At 42.5% G+C, this 16,994-nt stretch overlaps 1 protein-coding gene across 5 annotated transcripts in view; it reads right to left on the bottom strand.

The window, feature by feature from the left end:
* Positions 1 to 554: 554 nt before the first annotated feature.
* LOC135088704 (insulin-like growth factor 2 mRNA-binding protein 1) overlaps positions 555 to 16,994 on the bottom strand; it is a 90,615-nt gene continuing 74,175 nt past the window's right edge. For 2 of the 5 annotated variants that reach the window (XM_063983668.1, XM_063983666.1), the window contains exons 2-10: positions 15,648 to 15,777; positions 10,393 to 10,686; positions 9,758 to 9,906; positions 8,507 to 8,672; positions 7,249 to 7,533; positions 6,359 to 6,550; positions 5,801 to 5,899; positions 5,296 to 5,439; positions 555 to 4,931 (exon numbers count right to left, since the gene is read on the bottom strand). In XM_063983668.1, the coding sequence (XP_063839738.1) occupies positions 4,821 to 4,931; positions 5,296 to 5,439; positions 5,801 to 5,899; positions 6,359 to 6,550; positions 7,249 to 7,533; positions 8,507 to 8,672; positions 9,758 to 9,906; positions 10,393 to 10,686; positions 15,648 to 15,777 (1,570 nt within the window). In that variant the 3' untranslated portion in view covers positions 555 to 4,820. Of the gene's footprint in view, positions 4,932 to 5,295; positions 5,440 to 5,800; positions 5,900 to 6,358; positions 6,551 to 7,233; positions 7,534 to 8,506; positions 8,673 to 9,757; positions 9,907 to 10,392; positions 10,687 to 12,911; positions 13,068 to 15,647; positions 15,778 to 16,994 lie in introns of those variants that run through there. The other 3 variants (XM_063983667.1, XM_063983665.1, XM_063983669.1) reach the window with 2 other exon arrangements.

Below are 16,994 nucleotides of genomic sequence, written 5' to 3' on the forward strand. Positions count from 1 at the left end.
TTTCTCCTCAAGTTAATCAACCAAGCATGTCAATAAGATCCCCTCTTAAATTTGCGCACTTTACTCTCCCTCCAATCTTTCGCTAGAGCTACAGGGTCAATAACGTAGACCTATTGGCCTTGTAAAGCGAGGATGTAACACCATGTACTAGTCTCCTCCAGTTATTTGGCCCTTGCTTCTTCCCTTTGCATTTTAGCAGGGATAGGGGATAGAGATGGCTTTTGCAGCTTCCCTTATTTTATGTTCTTAATTCCACCCCTCCATCTCACTATTTTCCTTTCGATTTTCTTCCCTCAACTGGTTTTCCCCCAAGCTCTTTTAATCAGCTCCTGTTCTTCCCCAAACTATATATTTTTTTTACCTCATCACTTCAGTCAGGTCACATTGAGTTCAGGCAGATTAATGCTCAGAGGAATTGCTCTGACACGGTTTAAAGTACATTAACTCTGTCTTGGACCCCAAAAATAAACTTCTTGTATCTCAGAGGCATCATTACTGCTCACACTGAAGCCACCGCGGCATCTCATATGGGACAGGTTAGTGCAAAACAACAATTAACCTGAAATTGTTTATTACTTGAACCAGTAGATAGAAGCAGTGGCTGGTACCCAAATGTGGTGGATTGGAGTTTGTTGTTGTTGTTGTGGTGGTGGTAGTGGTGGTGGTGGTACTGGTAGTAGTGGTGGTAGCAGTAGTAGTAGTAATGGTGGTAGTGGTAGTAGTGGAGGTGGAACGGCTTGGTACACTGAGGAGCAGAGCGGCAAGGATTGGGGACAACCGGAGGATGATGCCCTGATGGGTGGAACAGCAGTGGTGGTGGTGTGGTGGTGGTGGCAGCGGCGGTGGTAACTGTGGTTGTGGTCGCTCCCAGTGTCCCCCTCCCAGCGGCTTGAGGCACACGGCGGGTGGTGTGGGGGGCAGGGGAGGTCATAACTTTGTACAGTGACGCAGAGGTTGCCGCTGGGTTGGGGGTAGCCAGGGCGAGGAGTCTTGTACTGGGGGGGGGGCACCCTTGGGGGGGAGTAACTGAGAACAGACCTTTCTTTTTAATATTTCCAGCTTTTTTTTTTCGTCCAGTTTTGGGGGACTGAAGTGGCACCAATCTGCGGCGTGAGTTGTTCCTGTCAGTGGAGGGATGCTGGTAGTGGCGTTCACTGAGGCACCTTGTTGCTCATGAGGTAAGGGTTGGTGTGGGGAGTTCAGGTGGTAGGAGGTAAGGTTGCTAATGGTGGTAGTAGTAGTAGTAGTAGTAGTAGTAGTAGTAGTAGTAGTAGTAGTAGTAGTAGTAGTAGTAGTAGTGATGGTGGTGGTAGTGGTGGTGGTAGGGTTGGTAGAGGTGTACTTGACAGTCTCGGTCGCCACAACAGCAGGACAGCAGCGGTAGCAGTAGTAGTCGTAGTGGTAGTATTGGATAGCCGCCTCCAAGCAACAACAGGCATCACCAAGTCATCACACAAACCTCTTCCACTTGGCTTTGGGAAAACCATGGAACAAACACACTGAGAGTCACCTGACCAGTCATCCTGTGAATCAAACACACTGAAGTGGTTCCCACAATTGTTTATAACTATGGCGGCAGTGATCCCTTTTCTGGGTAGCTGAACACCAAGGAGAAGAGCAGAGATGAACACACTTCTGGCCACCTTGACAGGGTATGGAGAGGAGGGGCTGGTGGTGTGGCTGAGACATCATAGCTCTCATAATATAATACAGGAATCTCACTCACGCCCTCATCCCCTCCTCCTCCTTCCACTGCCCATAACAAGAGGAGCCACTGTAGCTACTGTGAGACACCTTCCTTCCCTACAGCAATGAATGGAGCAATTCAAAAGTTTCCCAATCCATTTCCTTTCAAAATGAAGCAAACTGACTAAAGAAGTTCAGATTGTACAAGTTAACAAAGAAAAAACTGGATATTAAACAATTGGGTGACAAAAGCAGAAAAGATACAGGTTTCAGCAAAAATACAATTTGAAAGCCTGAAAACAAGTAGTATGTGATTTCTGAATGTAAAATAATAAACTGGAAAAGCAATCAAGCACTGAGCACTCCCAAACCTGAAGACAACAATTTGAATTCAGCTTCTAACATTGAATAAAGGCAAAGAAAATTTCATAAACTTTCTTTCCACCCAAAGTCATCCAGTGCTGCACACTAATTCCAAGGGTGAATGGCTGGGTGGTGGGAAGTCCTTCGTACATAATCTAAACATAAGCTATAACTGTGGAGTGGGATGGGCCCCTATACCTTAATGCCTTAAATGCCAAACTTGGTTCTGAGGCTGAAATTCAGCAAGAAATTAGTGTGATACTTCCTTAATTTCAGGGTAAAAGGCTGGACTTGTTCTGCATTTATTGGCTTTTTCTCCTAGCATGGAGGTAGAGGGGCCCAGCACTGTAGTCTGAAAGTTATCGCGCGAGAAAACAGTTTACATACACTATCTTGAAAAACCAAGTGCTGTATAAGGTAGTAGAGATGACACATGTGGTACCATTGGTGATTTTGAATGTATGACAGTAGTTGTAGTAGCAGTAAAAGTAGCAGCAGTAGTAGTATTTCAATATGACTATGTCTGTTGCATCAAGTGTTTAATAAACTTAGCAGATGTAATTAATTTGAACAGTGGTCAATCACCAATCATATCATTTGCAGTCCGGTTTGGGGTATAGGCAGAATAGAAACATCTCTTTTTCATACTCAGTAGTCAAACAGACCTACATGGAACGCACCTGCGACCAAAAACATCATCTGCCAAGGTAGTGGTGAGGCCACTGCCACCACAGAAACATGACTCTGAGCCAGCCAGGCTGAGGGAAATGATATAAAATAAATTGATTAACAACATTTACAGTTAACACAGCCAATCATTCTCAGAGCCAGTCCATGTCAGGACTGTGGCTGGTTCAGAGTGACCTTCTGGGGCCATGCAGCCTTGCGATGCCCATGGCTGAAGGCAGGGGAGCAGGGAGGGCACAGTACAGGAAACATGAGCCAAGCAAAGTTTCAACAAAATATCTTTATGGCAGCTCTAAGGCTTTCCTATTGGCTGTCTTGCCTGGCTCATCTAGCCAGCGCATCGCGACGAGGAAACACACAGAGCCCGCACGGCACCAGTGGTGAATGCTTTGTGGCAGCACCGAGGCTCTGCTGCTTCCTGACCGCCTGACACGGCTGACTCAAAGTGGCGGAGGCACACAAAGGCTGCAGTCACTGAACCTCCCATTTTGGCACCTCATAGCTTCTGGTACATTGCCCTCCACACTTCCCTTCTTTGTAATCTGGGTCCCTCTTGGCAGTTCGCGGCCCCCAAGCACCACGGCAACATTGCTGCTTCACTGTGGAGATGCAGACACTCTGGCTGACTTTTAGGAATGGGTGCACACACAAACACACACATGCACAGGTGAAGTGCATGTGCAGCTGTGCACACATACACATATTTATGCAGTGATGTCAGCTGGTGTCGTGGATACCCATTTTAGAACAGAAAACTTCAAAACAAACACAAAATTACTGTCAAAGCATTGTAAACCTTTGGCTAAATTTGACATGGCTGATTTTGCACAATTCTCAATGCAAATGTGCTGACCATTCCATTGGCTTGTAATGGAAACAAGTTACCCACACTGTGCCAGCGGTACAATTTAACAAAATCATAATGAACAGTGTGCTATTAATAGTCATGGGGTACATGGGTGGGGGGGGTGTTGCCGTGGGGCAGGGGGGCAAGGTTGGCCGAGGAGTGAGGTAGCACGAGTGGGGGTGCGGCTGGGGGCGGTAGGGGAGGCCAGGCCGGCCACCACCCCCAGCTGCTGTACAGTCGGCACGCACAAGGTGGCCAGGGCTGCACGGATCAGCTTCTACAGTCACCTGAGTGAAGTATTTCAATGTTCATATGGTACTACAAAATCAGTGGGCATTTGTATAGTAGTAGTAGTAGTAGCAGTAGTAGTATACATCATAATCTTCCTGTTTTGCATACATTGTTTTGTCGAGAGTTCGGAATATTGATCCCCTGTAGAGTGTTGGTTTCTTCTCCAGTGTCCTTGTCTGAACTGAGGTGTGGGGGCCCGGAGGTGGTGTGCGGAGAGTGCTGACAAGGATGATTTTTTTTTTTTTATAATAGCATCTTTCCATGCTACATTATAATATTTTCCTTCATTAAAAAAAATTTAACAAAAAATTGCTCCAACAATGTATCAAAAATAAACTTTGCTATAACTTTGCGTACAAAAAAGACCATATAGTAACAATGGTCCGTTATATTCCACAAACTTTTGTACTAGTTAACTAAACAGCGGAGCCCTGATGACGGTGTCTCGCGTGCCCCGCCGGCCACAGTGACTGGGGCGGCCTCGGGGCTACACAGGGGTCAGAACTCATTACAGGAGCCTCAACACAGGTGCAGTGCGGACACACGCACGCACTAACACATGCACGCGGCACGTCACACTCTGTTACTGCCGCACGCACGCACCCTCTTTCGTCACAACTGGTCTGGGACCCGGGCAGGGTGGGGCAGCTTGGGCACTGCATGCCTGCCATAAACAAAATCATACTCTATAATGTGGGAACAAGAACAGAGACCCTACAAACAAACGCATCAACACAAATCAAATCCAACGGCCAGCCAGACTCCCCCCCCGGCAGGAGGAGTGCCAGGCCGCCCAGCCAGCCCGGGCCCCAGAGGGCAAAACAAGCAAGCAAGCGAGGTCAAAGTGAGGGGAGAGCCGCCGGTTCTAAGCTCCAAGGTCGCCTTCTCTTTGGTATGTGGCTCGGGTCGTAGTGGTGGCGGTGTGGTCCTCCCGGCGGCAGTGACCTCATTGGTGCATCCGTGGCATCAGTGGCCCCCGGCTGGGACGCCCACTGTTGCCGCCACTGGTGGAGGGGGCAGACATCTGGATGATCGCTCTGATGCGCCGCTGGGCTGACTGCAGGAGTACAAGACAGGTCGCAAGTAAATACATAGTCTTGGTTCTTATTTATTAATTTTCTTATGTAAGAGGGGCACTGGCCAAGGCCACAAAAAATGCCCACTGAGAGTGTGTCCAAAAAGAAAGGCCAAAATGATCATCCAAAATTGAAAATCAAGTGCCTTGAAACCTCCCTCTTGAAAGAATTCGCCTAACTGGAAGGAAATACAGAAGCAGGTAGGGAATTAGAATTCACCAGAAAAAAGGATAAATGATTGAGATTTGAAAGACTAATTAATCTATTACTGATAAATACTCTGTCCAACCTTTGTCTCACTGTTTATTTATTACATCTCTCCTCCATTGGCTCTTGGTCACTTACCTGCACAGAGAAGAAGGGGCCCACAATGTGTACAGTCGTCTCTTCCGAGGTGGTGGAGCCCTGCTGGGGAAGCTTAATGACTGAGCCTGTCTGCCGCTGGAGGTCACGCACATTCTGACCTCCCTTGCCAATTATGCGGCCTACCTGTGAAGTAAATACTGAGGTTAGTCTGGAGCATGGATCAATTCTAAGGTAGGGTAGGCTGGGGAATAGAAGGATGAGGAGGAATCTATGAATAACAGGGAGAATAATCTGGTTGCAATTCTGTTGGTCAGTATCAGGCATTAATGTATAGATTCTTAGATGGAGGAATGCAGGAAAGAAATACAGATAAGCAATTACTTTACAATTCACCTGACACTTAATACAATAATATATCTGCTTGACACAGGATGCTTTAAATCTTACCCAACTTCCACTGACTAATCTAATGACAGGAAGCCACAGGTTTGATATCAAGTAAATAACAGGAAATCAGCTGATGGGGGCAAGAGTGAGTGCTTACTTGACTGGACGGCACCACAATTTCCACTGTTAGCCTCACATCCTCCACTCCAACGCCATAGCCTTCCTCTCGGAGCTTCTCAAATATCAAAAACTGCGCCTGTAAGATAAGGGAATAATGTCAGTGAAACCTGATATGATATAATCTGACTACATTCTTCTTGTATCACTGACAGACAGACTGAGCTTTATATAATATGCTGTGGAGGTAGTCATATTTTGTTTACGAAGTTTACTAGGAACCTATTAATTATGAGAACTTTTAAGGATAACCAACAGATTAGGGAGTTTACATCATGAAACAAAACATGGAAGTCAATGCAATGACATTACCTGACTTCTAAATCAAGAGTACCTAATTTTTTAATGTATGAACTTCACTACCACCACCATCACCAGCAAAACCCAATGAGTGATCCTATAGTAGTAAATTACCATTCACAGTAAAGAAAAAGACTGAAAAAATCAAAACATGGTGGAAGTCAAACAATACCTGACTTCTAACCACAAGACTACCACCACCACAAGCAACACCTGCACCACCACCAGCAGCACCCACCTTCCACTGAGCCTCTGGTGATCCTACAATGGTGACCTTCCGTTCAGACTGCTCTGTGGGTCGCCCTTCGTCCTCCAGTGGTGCTATTTTGACAGACGCCCCGCTGAACCTGATGATGTTGCGGATGTGGGAGCCTTTGGTGCCAATAATGGCGCCCACTGCTGAATTGGGGATGTACAGATATGCTGTCTCCTGCAGGGGTGAGATGAGGAGTTGTGAACCAGAGAGGGAATCAGAGATGGAGATATGCAGGGATGAGACAAGGGGAAGCTATATACTGATGACTTGTTATGTTGAGAGAGAGAGAGAGAGAGAGAGAGAGAGAGAGAGAGAGAGAGAGAGAGAGAGAGAGAGAGAGAGAGAGAGAGAGAGAGAGAGAGAGAGAGAGAGAGAGAGAGAGAGAGAGAGAGAGAGAGAGAGAGAGAGAGAGACTACAGTATTCAGAAAAATACTTTACTCTCTCTCTCTTACCATGACTATTTTCAAAGACCATGGAGATAATTAATCAAGTTGTCAAGAGTGTTTCTCTTCTTAATAACTTAGAAATTTTGCTATCACTACATACAGCCACAGAAACACCCTTAAAACCTTGTGTAACTTTAAGTAGAGCTTTATGAATGTAGTGGAGGTGCAGCATGGAAGTGTTTTAGAATGTGAACCATGACTTTCACTTAAACACTATCACTTTCATGCATCAATAATCACCACAAGCAAATTTACAACCCCCTTAAACAATCTCATCCCTACCCCCCCTCCACACACACAAATCAAAATCATAAGTCTACCACACATTCTGCAACACTTTAGCCCATTAGACCACAGGCACACACACTCACACACACATGCAAACAAAACATCAAGACAGAGCAACACACCTCTTCGCCACCCACCTCAGCTGCCTCCGAGCCATGATAGCCCTGTTGGCTGGAGATGGGGGTGGGGTAGAGAGGAGGATAAGAGGTTGGTGAGGAGCCATACATGCCCATCCCTGCCCCTGCTGCACCCCCGCCGCCGCCACGTGGGAGGCCAAACCCCACAGTGGACATCATGGCCATGGGGTGCAGGCCGGGGAACATGGCACTCTGCGGAGCGAAGGCTTGGAGGTCACTCTCATAGCTGGACCTCAACCTGGCGCTTATCATGTTTTCTGCCATAGCGATGTCTTCTATGCTTCCCTGTGGACATGAAAAGTATGTTACAAATTGCACACACTGTATTCCAAGATAAACTAACCTCGCTTTAGTAAATCTACAATAGCGATGTCTTCTGTGCTTCCTTGTGGACATAAAAAATGTGTTAAAATCTTGCACTCTGTATTCTAAGATAAGTTAACCTGGCTTTAGTAATTCTATAATGGCAATGTCTCCTGTGCTTCCCTGTGGACATGAAAAAATCTCAAAATTCATGTTACAACCAATCTCACACATTGTATTCAAAGATAACTTAACCAAACTTTAACAGATTTATAACATACACACACAACAATCACCACACTCTTAATCATTCTACCAACATCAGTAAGAAGTTAATGTTGTCCTTCTATATATAAAAACTTGTACTGAACTTTGGTAGATTTACAAGTTCATACATACACGACAATCCCCACTCTTTCAATCATGATATCAGTGAGAGATTAATATTTTTTCACCATATATATATATATATAACCTAGTATTTCCTACATCTCAACAAAGTGAACATGTAATACACTCCAAGAAACATATCCTTCTCTTTCATAATTCCTGAGCATGACAATACACAACAAATTAAGGAATGATTGCTAATTCACAACATTTAATCAAATAGAATATGAATGACTAGAAAATGGATGATGACACATGGATAACACAACAAGACAACCATGAACACAATACAATATCCTGCATTTTGTGGTTATGTTTAGAAAGTGGAGGAGGGAAGAGACAAGATAAAATTTCACCTCTCTCTCTCTCTCTCATCTAAACATTACATACATAGGAAATAAAATAAGCTTAAAACAGTCCTGTGTCATTTATCTGAAAGCTGGTATCTCTCTCTCTCTCTCTCTCTCTCTCTCTCTCTCTCTCTAAACATTACATACATAGGAAATAAAATAAGCTTAAAACAGTCCTGTGTCATTTATCTGAAAGCTGCTCTCTCTCTCTGTACCTTTATGGTAATGATGCGTTCCAAATTGAAGCTATTGATGTCATTGATGCTAGACACTGTTATCTTAGTGGAGGTGTCATCCATTATTTTCTTGATGGTTGTCCCTCCCTTGCCAATGATGCGCCCAATGAGGTTGTTGTGAGCAAGAATCTTCAGGGGAACCTCTCTGTGGATGACAAGTGTGGGTTTGTAAGGTTACCAATACTGATTAATCCTTCACTGTGGTCTGTAACAATTCACAGCACTATAAGTAATGTATCAATCTTTATCAGCATTTACAAGAAAGAAGGGGTTTAAAAAGAATACATTTTGCTATTTCTTGGTAGTGTAATGTGTGGGAGGTGGCTGCAGAATTAGAAATGTATTAGGTTAGTGATTAAGGAAATATGTCCAAATTAGCAGTGAAAGGATTAAAATTACTGATGTTATGTTGGCTAAGTTAAGGGTCATGTCAGGATGAGTCTGTGGTATTTTGTGAGTTGCAGCTGCAAAGTTATGAACGACATGCATAATTTGGGTTGCATCTGTGTAATGTTTGTAATTTAACAGGAAAAGTTATGAATATGTAGTGTTTGTGATTTAATAGTAGGAAAAGTTAAAAATGACATGCATAATTTGGGTTGTATCTGTAATGTTTGTGATTTGATAGGAAAAGTTATGAATCCCATGCAAGGTTTTGACTGACTTTGTGGTGTTTATGATGTAGTAATGGGAAAAGTTATGAATGACATGCACAGTTTTGGTTGTATCTGTAAAAATGTTTGATTTAATTAAAGGAATGGCAGAAAGATATACATATAGTGATTAAATAAACATAATTAATAGTAGGGCATAAAATATATGACTCGAATGAAAGATACACACAAAATGTAAAAGTCTGAAAGTAATAAAATTTCAATATTTATAAACATGCATATATTACGTCTCTGAAAGCTGGCTAATAACCACCTAAGACTTTCACCTCCACACAACACATGAGAACAGGAAAGTAAGTTAAAAGAAGAAGAGTAGAGATACATGAAAGTAAAGGCCTGAATGTAATAAAATCCCAACCCACATGAACATAGGAAGCCTCTGAAGGCTGGCAAACAATCACCCAAGACTCTCACCCCACACAACACAGGACAATAAGAAAAAGACATGCCAGTAAGAGCACAAACTCCAAACCAAAACACTATACATCCCTTATAAACAGGCAATTATGAGAGGCTTCAGTCAACATTCATAAATACAGCAGAGCAACACACGTACCCCTTATTGGTGTTGTCAGCCTCTTCCTGCATCACTTCCAAAATGCGCTTGCAGGCATTAGTGCAGTTTTCAGGATTTCCATAAATGGTGATCGCTTTCTCCAAGGAGCCGGCGTTGTCCTTTCTATGGACATCAACTCGAGCCCTCGTCTGTTGAAGTGAGCAGCTGGTGAGTGGCTGACCCTGTTAGCTTACCCTACACTCACCTACTGTCTATACTGTATTTATCTGACAGGTGCAGGTCAACTAATACATGAATATCTTGAGATTTAACCCAATTGATTCTGGTTATTATAGAAGCACCTCTGACTGGTCCTATTACCTCTCCATACACTCACATCTTGTCTGTAAATTAACATGTCCATTCTCTAAGGATACAGTGCTCATTTGACACATGCAGGTGAACTAAGTCATACAAATCCTGAGAAATATTCAAACATACATAATTTTGATAACTGAAAAAGCAGTTCACTGAAAAAGCAGCTCACTAAACTATTAAATGTATATTAACATGTGCAGATGCTAGGGATACTGTGCTTATCTGACATGCTGGTGAATTAATGCATGAATATCTTGAGCAATACTTAACATAAGTTCTAGTTATTACAGAAGCATGAAGTACATCAAGCCATGTACCTGTTGTGTGATTGTCCTTATTGTGGCCCCCTGGCGTCCTATGATCGCTCCAACCATTTCACTCAACACAAGGATACGGAGAGGGAAGTCTGTGTGGCGCTGGGAGGGAGAGGCTGCCCCTGGACCTCCCATTGGGCCCCCTCCCATGGATCCCCCACCTGCTGCTCCCCGTGGGCCCCTCCGGCGGTCCATCAGACGGTCCACACGCAGGATGCCTCCCGCTAGGTTGATGCCGTTCAGTCGCTGTGCTGCCTCTCGCGCCGCCTCTAAAGATTCGTAGGTCACATGCACCACCTGCGGCAGAGGTAATGCATCACCTCACTGCTCCACAAAACACCAGGGAACTTTACAAAATAGAATAGATAACTGATAGCACACTAAGTTTGAAATTAAAGGACACTGAAATGGTAAGACAAAGAAAAGTCACAATATTTCTTTACAATGTTGTCTTGTTTGCAAATTGGTGAGAGAATTTTGTGCAGAGATGCTTCCTCCCCCTCTTTACTTGCTCTTTCTCCTCCTCCTCCTGCATCTTTTCACCCTCACTCATCTAATTAAGAGCCAAGAAGCTGCAAGAAGCCATCAGGCCTACACGTGGCAGTCCTTGCATAAAACATACCTGCCTACTTCCACCTATCATCCCCATCCATGTAACGTAGCTACAGAAGACACAGTCAGTCGCTTAATGCAAGGGTAGTCTCTATTTCAACCTGTCATCCCCATCCATGTAATGTAACAGTGCAAGATGCTTCCAGTCAGTCACTTAATGTCAGGGTGGTTAAACTGATGTAGCTGGTCATTCAAATCTGTCAGTCTGTCAGGGTATGCACTGAAGAATGACACACTACTACACTTTTCAGCCCTCGGAGAACTGAAAGAGACTCCCAATCAATAATATTTCCTGACCCATTGAGAGGAACTTCCTTCTTCATATGGAAGGGGCAAGAAATGTCACCTGTCAGTTAGGCCTTGAGATAATCACACCCCAGCTACAGTTTCATCCTGCCAGAGGAGAAGTAATAAAGAGCACATGACAACCCTGCAATTTGGGGAGGTATGACAAAAGGCCTTCATCTCGTGTTGCTTCTTTATGTAAAATTCAATTAAGCTCACCAGTGCGCTTCAGGTTTGGGTGAGATCAATTTTAGCTGTCAGGGAAAGAGAGATCAATTTGTAGGAGTGTGATGTGGGGTCTATCTGCTACATTTCCTGCATTACTTGTCTTTTTTTTCTGTAACTATTTTCATACTCAGGTAGCCAATCAAGAGCACCTTTAGAATATCATAAATGAAAATATATATCTAAGTAAATAAAAAGTCTAATCACAAAGTTAATGCCATTCAGTTTTACAATCTGTCTTTTTGTTTAACTTTTTTTTAGATAGGGAAAAGCACCTTTACAATATATGCCTTTACAATATACTAAATGAACATTGATAAATAAAAAGTCAAATGAAGTTAAAGCCATTCTGTCTTATTAGTGTGCATACTTTTCTTTTTTCTCTACAATGAAGTGTTTGGCAGCACTTTAAGATGTCCATAAACATGAGGTGCAATGCTGCCAAGATGTGCTCATGCTTGCCAAGACTAAGCACAGCAATGCAGCACAACCATTAGCAGCTGCTGGTGTGCTGCCTCACTCAGGGACACACTCGGCTAAATATACACCTATGCATTCCACACTAAGTCCTTCCAAATAAAGAGTAAGTACAAAATACAAATACAAGTACAAAACATAGGAAGTTAATGAACGATACCATCAAACCGATTAATGAGTGTTGAAATAATGAAGCTTTTTACAATTTGTCTATACACGAATACAATATTATCTCTACCACTGACATTAACATTATCTAGAATCATTGCTATTAACTATAAACACATATTACCGACTTTCCCAATTCTGCACATATGAGGAATGCCACCTATCAGCGCCACATCAAGTAAGGTTTAACTGAGCACAGGCCACACAACCACTGCGTCAGGTCCCGGTAATCACTATCATGTCAACTCAGTACACACCCCTCTGTGTCATCATTCCTGGCCACGTACATTACACTCCTCCACGAGAAACAATAAAAAACCACACGAGGAGCCATGGTATTAATCTTTTCACTGCTATAGTCTAACACAGCGCTGTGAGGAAGGAAGGAAGAATGGAAGGAAGGAAGAACGTAAAAGATAAAGGTGAGTTAGCAAGGACACACACTGAGAATATGAAATTATGAAGAAAAGAACGAAAGCAAGGAAACATCTTTCCAAGGAAACATACAAGGAAAAGTTGACGTTTCTATTTTTCTAGATTACAGAACCTATCCAAGAGGCCATAGTGCAAAATAAATAATAAAGTAAACAAAACAAAACAAACAAACAAAAAAAAAAAAGCGCAAAAAGCAGATGATCACAAGGAAAATCGTCAATCACCGAAATGATTTCCAGCAAGGACGAAAGTTTCAAGACCCAAACACACCCATGCCTACCTCACCCTCTATTTCTTCCTCTTTCCAGTCCCCCACATACCAGGTAGAAGGGCGACACTCCCTCCAGGGCCGGTGGGGAGGGCTTGTATCGGTTTGGGGAGTGAGGGCAACATGATGGGGAGTAATTTTCCTGTCCCTCTACTCTGTCCACGTGGTTCACCTCCGCCATGACTCACATGTCTGACTAATGGCCCATCTTTACAGAGGGTGTCAGTACTATTTTATTATTATTATTTTTTTTTTTTTTTTTACTACTAGGCACGTGCTTTGTGGTGTTTATATTTTAGGCTTTAAAAAATCCATGCTTTTGTTTTTATTTATAAAGCTTGGTTGTATTTGGGAATTACATTTCTCTGTTATGATATAAAGGGGTACCTGTCTGTCTTCGCTTAGGGATGAAGTTTTATTGCTATCAGTGTGTATAGCTTATGAAAGGCTTTAATATATATGTGCTTTTAAATTTCTAAGCTTTCATTCTCGTTTATTCCGCTTAAATTTAATCGTATTTCAACATCATGTTGTAATATCTGACCCGTCTTCAACTAGGGATAGTACTTTCAATATTTACGTTCTTCCCCCTGTCTATATATCTACTATTTCTCCATGCTCACATTATGGGAGACAAACTAAAAGTACAACAAACGAGGTAGACTTCCTCTCGAGTATTTCAGCATTGTAAAGATTTGATATACATGCAAAAAAGGTTCGGTTCTCAATATGAAACACGGCAATGAACCTCATCAATAATGTTTCGAAGCTTCCTACATTCAGTTACCTTATGAATAATCGTCTTTGCAATCCTTGAGAGAAACGAATGTGTGAGAACGAGGTAAAAGTAAAAATATTAGCAATGAATCACCTTTTTAAGTTATGAAGTATGTACCAAATAAGTTCCGTTACAAACACGAATACCTTGACAGCTTCATATGGAGAATAGTTGAGATAAACACACTTAAAAACACGCTGAAGGAACCATCTTTACCTCCCACTACCTGACCATGAGGAAACACAAAAACCAGTCACGGTCAAGGTCGAGTTATATGGCAGAATCCCACTTTTTTTGCACCAAGCTTACGCCGCTGATTCGAACACGGCACCGAGACCTGAATGGAACCTGAAACCTTGCACCTTGACACAAAGCAATGGGGTCAGATAGAACGATATATATATATATATATATATATATATATATATATATATATATATATATATAATATATATATATATATATATATATATATATATATATATATATATATATGATACATAAATAAAAAGTAGATAGATACCAACAAATAGACAGATAGATACAGAGATAACTAACTAAATAAAAAGATGAACAAACAACACGATATTTGTTAACCCTTACGAGATAATAAACTGCAATATATATAAAGTGAGAAACGCTGGATAGTAAAGATGAAGGCTCTTCTCCACCAAACATAAAAGTATAAACATAATAAGCTAATATACCTTACCTTAACCTTCCCTTTCTTCTTACTCCCATCACTTCAATCGACCCATCACCTACCATCCCTCCTTCCCATCACTCATACATTTGTTACATTCCTAGTTTTCTCTCAACCCACTCCTACCCACGTCCACACGCCCATTAACCCCCACCAAGCCTGATCAGCCCGCCGCCCACCCCGTCCCGCCCCGCGCACCAGCCCACGGATGTTGCAAAGCCTGCTGGCAAACAGAAAATGGGCTGAGAGAGTCGCTCCAGACTGAACACACATAGGCTGTATTGACTCTCTCTCTCTCTCTCTCTCTCTCTCTCTCTCTCTCTCTCTCTCTCTCTCTCTTACTACTACTACTACTACTACTACTACTACTACTACTACTACTACTACTACTGCTACTACTACTACTGCTATTACTACTACTACTACTACTACTACTGCTACTACTACTACGTGTGTGTGTGTGTGTGTGTGTGTGTGTGTGTGTGTGTGTGTGTGTGTGTGTGTGTGTGTGTGTGTGTGTGTGTGTGTGTGTGTGTGTGTGTGTGTGTGTGTGTGTGTGTGTGTGTGTGTTTCTCTCGTATATTTGTGCAACTGTTTTTAAGTCTTATGTGTGTGTGTGTGTGTGTGTGTGTGTGTGTGTGTGTGTGTGTGTGTGTGTGTGTGTGTGTGTGTGTGTGTGTATCGAGTCCCTCTACTTATGTCTCTGTCTGTCTGTTTGAATCTTTCTCTTATCCAGCTACTACGAGTCTTACAACCACTAGAACCAAAAATGTCGATGAACTATGCAGAGAGAGAGAGAGAGAGAGAGAGAGAGAGAGAGAGAGAGAGAGAGAGAGAGAGAGAGAGAGAGAGAGAGAGAGAGAGAGAGAGAATAACAAAACAGCACATCATAAAAAAGACAAAAAATAGTACACTACATTTCCTTTACTGCTTTACTCTCCCATCAAACCAACAGGACCTCAACCTACGCCAACACAACTTGAACTCCCTGCCTGCTTCTGTACTTCCTCCTTCCTATGACTTTAACTCTTACACGAGGGAAGTTTCAAGGCATTTATCCTTCAATTCTGGATGACCTTTTTTTGACCTTTCTTTAGAGACTGACACCTCAGCGGGTCCTTTTTTTTTCGCTCATTTGGTTGCCCTTGCCCAGTGCCCCTCTTGCATTAAAAAAGCTTGGGAGAATGAGAAGAAAGTTTTGCAGAGGAGAAATACGAATAAGAGTGTGAAGTGTAAATTTGGTATGCCTAAAAACCAGACGTAACTTAAACAGACCCGACCCGAACCGTACGGAATTGAAGACCAACCTGTGTATGGCCGTCTCTCGAGGCGTACTTCTCACACTTCTCCACCGCCCCGACGCTCTCCAGGATTTGATTGAGCTCCTCTTGCCGGGCGTCAACGGGCACTCCGCTCACCCTCACTCGCGTCTCTAGCCTGCCGGGGGGAAGAAAACGTGAATTACTAGATGAAAGACACGAATGGTGATTTTTGGGGTGATAGGCTGGGAAAAGTAAATTTTTTTTTGCTAGAGGGGGTGAGGGAAACAAGAAAAGAATAGTTTGGAATAGAATAGGAAACAAATGAATTAGTAGGAGAGGAAAGAGACTTGTGGTGTTTTTTTGAAGACGTAATAAGTTGGAAAACTTTTTTTTTTTCCTGGTGGTTGGGAGAGGGAAAGAGGAGAGTAATGTTAAGGATGGAAATGAAAAGACTACGAAAGGGACGAGAAGAATTAGATTAAGAAAGAGACAGGGGGCGTGGTATGCCAGAGAAGCGACTAAAAGCATGAATTTTAAAGGTGAAGAAAAAAAAATACAGGGAAAAGGAGAGGGATTCAATAAACTGATGGCAGGGAAAGTCAGGGAAAAGGAACCGAATTACTTAGGAAAGAGACGAAGAGTTATTTTTTTTTTTTTTTTTTTTATGAGTGATTTGTTAGGAAAGCGACAAGAAGTGTTTTTATGAATGAGGGAAAAAGAGAGGGGGTAGGATAAAGTGATCACAGGATAAGTTAGAGAAGAAACAGATGAAGGAAAAAGTATTACTAAGTTATGAGGGCAAGAGGAGGTGTGAGTTACAGAACACAAAGGAAAATAATAATAGAGAAGAAGTGATGAAATGAGAGTAAGGCGATGGAAGAAGAAGAAAACAGGCAGCGGTTTTTAAAGAATGAGAAATAGGTGAAATGAAGGACTGGGTATTAAGGAGAGGAAAAGTATGAAAAAGGAACGAAAATAATAAAAAAGAGTACTATATTTGAAATGCTACTTAGGCTACGAGCTATAAAACAAATAACAAGAGAAAATGAAACGGTACGTAGCACGCGCGTGAAGAAGAAAAAGAGGAAGAGGAAGAAGAAGAAGAAGAAGAAGAAGAAGAAGAAGAAGAAGAAGAAGAAGAAGAAGAAGAAGAAGAAGAAGACTGTTAAAGAAGCACAAGAAGACTAGATTAGATAGAAAAGCGGAGTTACAAATCGGACAACACAAGAGGCAACAGAAAACGGAGGGGAGACTGCGGTAAAATGAAGAGGGCAACGGGGAGGGGTTGAGCGAATGGGGGAAAACAGTAAAGGCAGAGAAAAAAAAAAAAAAAACAAGAGACGGTGGTGGAAACGTTGCGTGGATGCCTTCGTACTGTGTTGCCTTGGTGGA

Source organism: Scylla paramamosain, chromosome 31 (assembly GCF_035594125.1).
Source record: "Scylla paramamosain isolate STU-SP2022 chromosome 31, ASM3559412v1, whole genome shotgun sequence".
NCBI lineage: Eukaryota > Metazoa > Arthropoda > Malacostraca > Decapoda > Portunidae > Scylla > Scylla paramamosain.